This window comes from Mandrillus leucophaeus, unplaced genomic scaffold (assembly GCF_000951045.1).
Source record: "Mandrillus leucophaeus isolate KB7577 unplaced genomic scaffold, Mleu.le_1.0 Scaffold21, whole genome shotgun sequence".
Lineage (NCBI taxonomy): Eukaryota > Metazoa > Chordata > Mammalia > Primates > Cercopithecidae > Mandrillus > Mandrillus leucophaeus.
In genome coordinates, this window is record NW_012102143.1 from 1,703,348 (window position 1) to 1,713,362 (window position 10,015).

General features: G+C 52.7%; 1 protein-coding gene across 2 annotated transcripts in view; it reads left to right on the forward strand.

Moving 5' to 3' along the window:
• The window catches only part of INPP5D (inositol polyphosphate-5-phosphatase, 145kDa), a 159,163-nt gene that overhangs the window by 141,843 nt on the left and 7,305 nt on the right, over positions 1-10,015 (forward strand). The window contains exons 24-26 of one of the 2 annotated variants that reach the window (XM_011980249.1): positions 418-514; positions 3,131-3,412; positions 8,800-9,391. In XM_011980249.1, the coding sequence (XP_011835639.1) occupies positions 418-514; positions 3,131-3,412; positions 8,800-9,391 (971 nt within the window). Of the gene's footprint in view, positions 1-417; positions 515-3,130; positions 3,413-8,799; positions 9,502-10,015 lie in introns of those variants that run through there. The other variant, XM_011980248.1, reaches the window with a different exon arrangement.

Here is a 10,015-nt window from a genome sequence, read left to right on the forward strand (position 1 = left end):
ACCTGCCTCGGCCTCCCAAAGTACTGGGGTTACAGGCATGAGCCACGGCGCCTGGTCTGACAAAACATATTTGCCTGCTTTGTTCCTTGATGAGACCAATAAGTTGGAAATGTTACATGAAATGACAACTCTGGATCCCAACTCTCCTCTCTGTGGATCCACAGCAGGCATAACTAATCAATCACTGAACTCTTACAAGGCCTCAGAATCTTGCTTAGTCTCCGGGGATCCACAACAGGCATAACTAATCAATCACTGAACTCTTATGAGGCCTCAGAATCTTGCTTAACTCACCTCCCCAGGTACTCACTATTCACTGTGCAGCTTTAGCCTGCAAATGGAAACCCCTTTGCCATCCCTTGTCTAAGCTCTGGAAGCTGGGCCCTCACATGCTCTTTCCCGGCCCTTTCCTTCCAGACTTTGTGAAGACAGAGCGTGATGAGTCCAGTGGGCCAAAGACCCTGAAGAGCCTCACCAGCCACGACCCCATGAAGCAGTGGGAAGCCACCAGCAGGTAAAGTGGGTGTGGGGTAGGTGTGAGGGGGGTGGATATCAGGGACTCATGACAAATTAGCATGGTTTGGCCAGGTGTGATGGTTCATGCCTGTAATTCCGGCACTTTGGGAGGCCAAGGCTGGAGGATCATTTGAGCGCAGGAGTTTTGAGACCAGCCTGGGCAACATATCGAGACCCTGTCTCTAAAAAAACAAATTTGGCTAGGTGCAGCGGTTCATGCCTGTAATCCCAGTACTTTGGGAGGCCAAGATGGGTGGATCACTTGAGGTCAGGAGTTTGAGACCAGCCTGGCCAACATGGTGAAAACCCATCTCTACTAAAAATACAAAAATTAGCTGGGCATAGTGGCACATGGCTGTAATTCCAGCTACTCGGGGCGGAGGGGGGGGTGGTGCTGAGGCACAAGAATTGCTTGAACCCAGGAGGCAGAGATTGCAGTGAGCCAAGATTTTGCCACTGCACTCCAGCAGTGACAAAGCGAGACTCTGTCTCAAATAACAATAATAATAATTAGCTGGGTGTAGTAGTCCTAACTACTTAGGAGGCTGAGATGGAAGGATTGCTTCAGCCCAAAAGGCTGAGGCTGCAGTGAGCTGTGATTGTGCCACTGCACTCCAGCCTAGGCGACAGAGTAAGACCTTGTCTCAAAACAAAACAAAACAAAACACTAGCATGGCTCTGCAGACCCAGGGCCTGTGAGAAGGTGAACTGAAGCACAGAGAGACCCAGGACACAGGAGAAAGAAGCTCCAGCCCAGGAGAGGTGCTCTCCTGACTGCTCTGTGTCGTTTGACTGCTGGGGAGGTTGGTGTGACTGTGACAAAGCCTGGGAAACTCTAACGTGACGGAAAGTTCAGTTTGACTCAGCTAACATTTTTGAGTCCCTATGATGTGTCCAGTTCTAGAGAAATCAAGGCAAATTCAGTGCAGTCCCTGACTTAGGAACTCGCGGCCCTAGTGCAGGAAGAAGTGACTGCGGAGAGGATGGAGAGATTCCAAGTCTACAAATGGTGGCTGTGTCTCCTGTGGGACAAACGACACCAGCAATCATGGGATCTGTGGCCACCAAACCCCACCCTATCACTAGCAAGAAAAATCACTGCGGGAAAATGCACACCGGTTGCTCTCAGCAGAGACTGAACTGAGAATAGTACAGATGTTAAAGTCTGTATTACCAGAATACAGACATCCTTGGTAGCAGGGCTGCCCTAACTCACCGATGTGGTCTCGAGTTCCAGAATCAAGTTCTGGTCTCTTTGCCAGCTCACCAGCCAAGGAGGCAGAACCATGCCAGCAGCAGACATAGCTTGTTCCTCTCCTCCCTCCCTTCCTCACAACACTCGTCCCCACCAACCCTTGCTCTCACCCCAGCCACCCCCGTTGAACACAGGAATTCTCATCTCTAGCACATTCCCTGATCCACTTCCAGCTTCCGACGTTCACAGCTGTGGGCACACAAGCATCCCCTTTCCCTCTTTCCCTCCTATGATAATCCCATCAGCAAATGCATCCTGGCTCTGAAGTGTCTACTGGGTTCCAAAATCAGGATCAGTGTAGGGAAACAAATTCTTTTCCATTTTGACTAGCATGAGAACAAGCATTTATTTCTGAAGCAGACACTGGTGGATGGCAGCAAGGTACAACTCGGAACCAGGCTGGCGGAGCACATGGGAGATGTGGAGTGTCCCTGACAATCTATATACTCAGAACTCAGTTCTCAGGAGGCGAGTGCCTGACACAGTGACAGCATGCAATGTATCTGTTGGGGCCACCTCACCCAGGCCTGGGCCATGCCCTCCATAGCTTTAAGCTGATTGCCCCCCATTCCAGGCTCCAGCCTTGATCTCTGTGACCTCACACTCATTTTTCTAAATATGCACGTGGCTGCCTCCATGCTGACGCTGCGCACACAAACGTGTGGGCTGATGTGTTCCAGATGAACCCCTGCCACAGTCTGCCCTGAAAATCCCCTCCTTCCTGCCACCCAGGCCACCCCCCACCATCTCTTTGCCCCACCAGCCTTGCAGCTTCTCACTCCATCCTCTGCACCTGCTCACCAGCCTTCAGACTGTCCAGGAACAGGCCAAACCCCTCTCACCTGGAGGCCTTTGCAAGTACTCTTACCACTGCCGAGAACACTCTCCCCTTCTTTCTCTCTTGTCTGCTTATCTTCTTATCTCAGCTAAAAGACCACCTCCTCAGATGGGGCCTCCTGGGGCCACCCAATGCCCAGTTGGTCCCAATGCTTCACTAGCCTCCATCTCTGCCCCTTGTTACTCTCAGACTTCAGCACTGCATCAATATTGTGTCTCTGTGCCACTGAGCTTGTTTTTCTCTCCCATCAAAAGTGAGTTCCATAAGAATAGAGACCACGGCTGCCTCACTCACAGCCATATTCCCTCCTCCTGGCCTGGGGCCGGGTGCTTTCAAGGCCCTCAGTAACCACAGTGTTGTGTGGATAGATGAATGAATGAATGAATCACTGCCCAAGAGGTGAAGGAGTTGAGGAGAGCCCGAGGGAGCCCCAGGGTTGTCAGAGGACACTTTCCTTGGGCTGGTGCTGACCCTGAGAAGGGAAGGGACCCCTGAGATGTGACTCCATGTCTTCCCTGCAGGGCCCCTCCATGCAGTGGCTCCAGCATCACTGAAATCCTCAACCCCAACTACATGGGAGTGGGGCCCTTTGGGCCACCAGTGCCCCTGCACGTGAAGCAGACCTTGTCCCCTGACCAGCAGCCCACAGCCTGGAGCTATGACCAGCCACCCAAGGACTCCCCGCTGGGGCCCTGCAGGGGAGAAAGTCCTACGACACCTCCCTGCCAGCCACCCATATCACCCAAGAAGTTTTTACCCTCGACAGCAAACCGGGGTCTCCCCCCAAGGACACAGGAGTCAAGGTGAGTATCCTCTTCATTAAGACGGCTCCCTCCCTACTTATGAAAGCGCCCTGGGCTTTCACCCTAGAATGGAAGCCTCAGAAGGGCCACAATTTGTGTCCGCTTGGCTCATGACTTATGCCTGGGACCTGAACACAGCAGGCTCCTAAGACATGTATGTGGAGTCTTCCATGTCCTAACCTATTGGTGCAACTCGATTTCTTTTTAAAGGGTAAAAATTTGTAAAGATATTGCCAAGAAAAGGAACCTCCTATAAAAACTATGTACATATCAAAAAACAGGTTTTGGGCCGGATGTGGTGGCTCACGCTTATAATCCCAGCACTTTGGGAGGCCAAGGCAGGTGGATCACCTGAGATCGGGAGTTCAAGACCAGCCTGACCAACATAGAGAAACCACGTTTCTACTAAAAATATAAAACTAGCCTGGGGTGGTGGTGCATGCCTGTAATCCCAGCTACTCCGGAGGCTGAGGCAGGAGAATCGCTTGAACCCGGGAGGCGGAGGTTGTGGTGAGCCAAGATCACACCATTGCACTCCACCCTGGGCAACAAGAGCGAAACTCCATCTCAAAAAAAAACAAGTTTTGGCCGGTCACGGTGGCTCACGTCTATAATCCCAGCACTTTGGGAGGCTGAGGTGGACGGATCACTTGAGGTTAAGAGTTCGAGTCCAGACTGGCCAACATGGTGAAACCCCGTCTCTACTAAAAATACAAAAATTAGCCAGATGCAGTGGGTCACATCTGTAATCCTAGCTGAGGCAGGAGAATTGCTTGAACCCAGAAGGCAGAGGTTGCAGTGAGACAAGATTGCACTACTGCACTCCAGCCTAGGTGACAGAATGAGACTTCATCTCAAAAAAAAAAAAGGCTGGGTGCGGTGGCTCACGCCTGTAATCCCAACACTTTGGGAGGCCGAGGCAGACAGATCACAAAGTCAGGAGATCAAGACCATCCTGGCTAACACGGTGAAACCCCGTCTCTACTAAAAATACAAAAAATTAGCTGGGTGTGGTGGCGGGCGCCTGTAGTCCCAGTTACTCGGCAGGTTGAGGCAGGAGAATCGCTTGTACCTGGGAGGCAGAGGTTGCAGTGAGCTGAGATCACGCCACTGCACTCCAGCCTGGGCAACGGAGCAAGACTCTGTCTCAAAAGAAAAGAAAAAAAATGTTTCTAGAGCTAGTGAGACTTCGGGCATCTCCCGCTCCCTAGAGGGCCCCATGGGACAGGGTGGGAGTTTCCATGTAGAGCCTGCTCCTACCCTCCAGTTCCCCTCTTTTTTCTCGACCACGAGGTTCCCTGTTCTATAAGCAGCTTCCTAGTCTCTCCTGTGGGGGACACTTAGTTAGAAACTGGAACTAGGGATGTAAAAGGCAGAGTAGCTGGCCCGCAGAGAGATGGGGCCTGGCCCTGAAACTCTGGGGAAGCCCTGGACGGTGGAGAAAACTGATCTGAGTCTAGAACTGGGTCAGGCAGAAGAATGGAAGCCAGATAGGAGACCGAGCCAGGCAGCCAAGGAACGGGGTCAGCACTTCCCAAAGGCACAGCTGCTCTCCAGTATTGCTGGAACAGAGCAGAGCCAACCGTGGGCCCCTCATGGATACACAAGTGGGGAGCTCTACATGTTTCTAGTAGCCGCAGGATGACAGACAGGCATGAAAGTGCAGCCCCAATTACCAACGATTTAAAATGGGCAAAATAGTGTGAGCACTGTCTCCCTTGAGGCTCTTTGCTGGTTTATCATAACCTAAGGGGTTCACTCTCAGCCTCTCTTCCCCTACCACTGGTTTTTTTCTTCATCTCTACTCCATGAGGACTTGGGTGCTGTCCGCCACATGGGGCAGAGCCAGCAGCGGGGGTGTACTCCATCACACTGTCCTCCAGCTCCCTCCAGCTCCACCCTTCCCAGGCCTGGCCCGGCGGGGCCTTCCTCTGGATGGAGGAGCTGTTGACAGTCTCATTTCCCAAGATGTGCGAGATATGTTCTAAAAAACAGATAGGCTGGGCGCAGTGGCTCACACCTGTAATCCCAGCACTTTGGGAAGCCAAGATGGGCAGATCACTTGAGGTCAGGAGTTTCAGACCAGCCTGGCCAACATGGTGAAACCCCATCTCTACTAAAAATACAAAAATCAGTCGCGTAGTGGCCCATACCTGTAATCCCAGCTGCTCAGGAGGCTGAGACACGAGAATCGCTTGAACTAGGGAGGCAGAGGTTGCAGTGAGCTGAGGTCACACCACTGCACGTGAGCCTGCGTGACAGAGCAAGACTCCATCTCAAAAAAAAGATAGATGAGAGGAAGTCAGGAAGAGAAAGAGAAAATGACAGGACAGGAGAGCCCTGGAGTTCAGCTCAGCTGTCTCTCTCCCTCTGTACAGAATGTGTTGATAGGATGTCAGACCCCGGTCATTCCCTAAGAAACTTGGGGGGAGGAGAAACAACCTCAGTTTCCTGCCCTTTAAATATGAGGACAAAAGGCACTATTCAGTGGGTATCAAGGTGCCTGTGTGGCCACCTCTTTGGAGACCCCAGGAAAGGGAGCTCTAAGCAACCCGAAAGAATGAGGAGCATGATTATTTGTGTAAGTGAATGCTTTTCAGTTCCCAAAGTGAATGGATCTTGGTGCATAACAATGAGCACACAGCTTGGTGGGAGCATGTTCCCCACAGCCCCATGGCAACAGCTGCAGACAGGCTGCCATCCACGGGCAAGGGGCCCCCAGGATGCGCTTCTAACTTATTGCTCACCAAGGAGGCGCTTGGAGTCTGGAGCCCTGCAGCTCGCACACCTGCCTCATCCCTTTCCGCTGCTCCAGGTCCCGGGCTCAGCCAGAGCAAAGGCTGTGGAAGGGGGTGTTACAAGCACTATCAGTGTTTCCCCACCATCACCCAGACCCAAGTGCAGGGACTGACCTTCCTGGTTTGCCAAGTACTGTCCCAGTTTTAGCACTAAAAGCCCCACATCTCAGGAAACCCTTCAGTCTTGCGCAAGCAAGGACAGCTGGTGACCCCAGACAGAAGCGGTGCGGTTAGGAAGGGGACTCTTCTCAGCCCCTGGAAAGGGCTTAGCTGCTTTAGAGATGAGACTCTGGTCTCCTGAATCTGAGAAGTACAGTCATTTGCTGCAGGAATCAACTCTGTCCCCTGGATATCAGTTCCTTTATTCAACAACTGTGGCCTGCTATAGGAGTCGATTTCTTGTTACCTTTGGTCAGGAGAATAAGACTTACTTTTGAGTTTTTTGTGGTTTTCCCCAGTCTTCCCCGTCCGCCCCCACCAAGCCTTCCCTCTCTACGTGCAGCAGAAGCCTCCTCTTAGAGGGAAGGCTTCCCTGGTCTCTATCTCGCTGCTCTTTTCCCAGAGGAGTGAGCTTTGGAATCACAAAAGGGCTTGCACCCAGGGCTCTCTTCCTGGTCCTGCCCCCAGTTCTCTGAAGTGAGCCCCTCCTCCCATCTCAGCCACTGAGAGAGGGTGGTCAGAGGTCAGGACTTCTTTCTCCTCCATCTGAAAACTTGTGACCATGCCAGTTGCTCCCTCCTGTGCCCTCTTCCCTTGGCTAACTCACAGCAATGGCCTTTGCGAGTCCACACAGGGGTCAGAAGAGGGCTGCACATGGAGGGGCACCTTTCCAAAGTCCTTGTCTGAGGCTCCAGCATTTCTATATGCACCTGCTCTAAGGTGTTTCCAAAAAATAATGGGCAACATCCCCAAGTGCACAGTCAGGCTCCCTTTGGTGTGTCCCTGAGACTAGCCCCCTTGGAGCTCCGTGGCATCTCACTGGCACCTGTGTGAGGACGACATCCTGCCTCTGTCCCCTGAGCCCACATCTGCTCCCCAAAGAGTCACTGTTGAGTGCCTCTGAGCAGCTTCTCAGTGCACATTCCATCAGCAACAGGCGTGACAGCCTCAGTGGGCTCCCAGTGATCCACAATTTCTTCACAGTAGCTTCCTTTTTTGTAGAAAGCAGATCCCAGAACACTCTCCTGGGAGATTCTGCTGCTGGTCAGGAAGTAAAATGTGTTCCCATTCCTCATTCTCGTAGTTTGCTCAGCAGGAAATCACCTCCAGTCAGAGCAGTGATAAATCAGAACACAAACAAGCAAAGGCAGCGCTTACCTACTTTGGGTCACAACACAGAAGCTTTCCCTGCCCATGAGTTGGTTGGGCCTTTCTTCTAGCTACTGGCCTTGGTTTCGCCAGTACTCACAAGTGTCCGAGTTCCCTCTGACTTGCACCACAACCGCCACGTGTTCCTTCCACTATGAGTTAGTAGAGCCTTCCAAGGAGAGGACTTCATGTGGCTGGGAAGGACGCTGTGTTAACTGGGATGTTGGCCCCCTGAGCTCAGATTCTGTCCTTGTTTGTGGCTGTGTTGCTGTGCATGGGGAAGTGTCTCACACACAAATTTGGTAGATGGAGCCTCTTGAGCTTTCACCCTCAAGTAGCACAAGTGGTTTCTGAGGAGGAGGTGTGATCGCCTTCCTGGGCAGTCATGCAAATGCTGGGTCGGAGCAGAATTGCGAGAGTCAGAGGAGAGGCTGGGGGTGGGGATGGGAGGAGCCAGGAAAGGAGGCCTGTTGACTGGGGAGGTGGGGAGGGGCTGTGGAGAGCAGGCTCATCTGATGAGGATGAGGGGTTGATACTGAGGTGCCATATAAGTGCTCACTTCATTTCTCCTACAAATCCTCCAGTCCTATGCCCCTTGCTCACAGATGCTCTGATGTGAACAGGATTTATGGTGGAAAAGGTCCTAGACCAGAACTGAGGCTCTCTTTGAAGACAACGTATGATAAACACAGTACTGTTTCCTCCTCCTTTTTTTTACTTGAGGTGAAATTCACTGAACATAAAATTAACCATTTCAAAATGAACAGTTTGCTAGGCTGGGCACAGTGGCTTGTGCCTGTAATCCCAGCACTTTGGGAAGCCAAAGTGAGAAGTTTGCTTGAGGCCAAGAGTTCAAGACCAGCCTGGGCAATATAGTGAGACTCCCCCATCTCTTCAAAATAAAACAAAACAAAAAAATTAGCCAGGCCTGGTGGCATTGCTACTCCCAGCAATGTCCAGCTACTCCTAGCTACTCCCAAGTAGTCCCAGCTACTTGGGAGGCTGAGGGGAAGGATTGCTTGAGCCCAAGAGGTTGAGGCAGCAGTGAGCCATAATCACACCACTGCACTCCCACCTGGGCGACAAAGCAAGACTCTGTCTCTAGAACAAAACAAGACAAAACAATTTGGTGGCATTCAGTACATTTACAATGTTACACGTCTCTAACTAGTTCAGAAACGTTTTTATCACCCCAAAGAAAGACCCAGAGTCATTAAGCAGTCACGCCCCCCTGTCTTCTCCCCTGAACATGTGTCTTCCCTGCTCTGTCCCTGTCTCTAGGCCCAGTGACCTGGGGAAGAACGCAGGAGACACGCTGCCTCAGGAGGACCTGCCGCTGACAAAGCCCGAGATGTTTGAGAACCCCCTGTACGGGTCCGTGAGTTCCTTCCCTAAGCCTGCTCCCAGGAAGGACCAGGAATCCCCGAAAATGCTGCGGAAGGAGCCCCCGCCCTGCCCGGAACCCGGCATCTTGTCGCCCAGCATCGTGCTCACCAAAGCCCAGGAGGCTGATCGCGGCGAGGGGCCCGGCAAGCAGGCGCCCGCGCCCCGGCTGCGCTCCTTCACCTGCTCGTCCTCTGCCGAGGGCAGGGCAGCGGGCGGGGACAAGAGCCAAGGGAAGCCGAAGACGGCCATCAGCTCCCAGGCCCCAGTGCCAGTCAAGAGGCCCATCAAGCCTTCCAGGTCGGAAATGAACCAGCAGACCCAGCCCACCCCGACGCCGCGGCCGCCGCTGCCAGTCAAGAGCCCGGCGGTCCTGCACCTCCAGCACTCCAAGAGCCGCGACTACCGCGACAACAGCGAGCTCCCGCACCACGGCAAGCACCGGCCGGAGGAGGGGCCACCGGGGCCTCTAAGCAGGACTGCCATGCAGGTGCGGGGCGCCACACGTGGGCTCGTGTGCATGTGTGCGCGTGTGCATGCGTGAGTGCGTATGTGTGTGCCTATGCATGTGTGTGTGCATGCATGTGTGCACGCATACATGTGCTCACATGCGAGTGATGGTCTTGGGAACTGCTCCATGAGAAGGGAGAGTCAGGATTTGAACCCAGGCCTGCCTGTCCCACACATCCCTGACCCTGCATTGCCTCTGCAGCAGTTGTTGAAAGGAAGAAAGGCGGGGCTGTGGATAAACTCTTAGTCCAGTGTCAGGCCCAGAGGAAGAAGATTCCATAAAGAAAAGGAGCCTAAATCATTTATATCTCATTGTTATTATTATAATTTTTTTTTTTGAAACGGAGTTTCACCAGGCACGGTGGATCACGAGGTCAGGAGATCAAGACTATCCTGGCCACCATGATGAAACCCCGTCTATACTAAAATACAAAAATTGACCCGGGCATGGTGGTGTGCGCCTGTAGTCCCAGCTACTCGGGAGGCTGAGGCAGGGGAATCACTTGAACCTGGAAGGCGGAGGTTGCTGTGAGGCGAGATCATGCCACTGCACTCCAGCCTGGTGACAGAGCAAGACTCCATCTCAAAAAATTAAAAAAAAAAA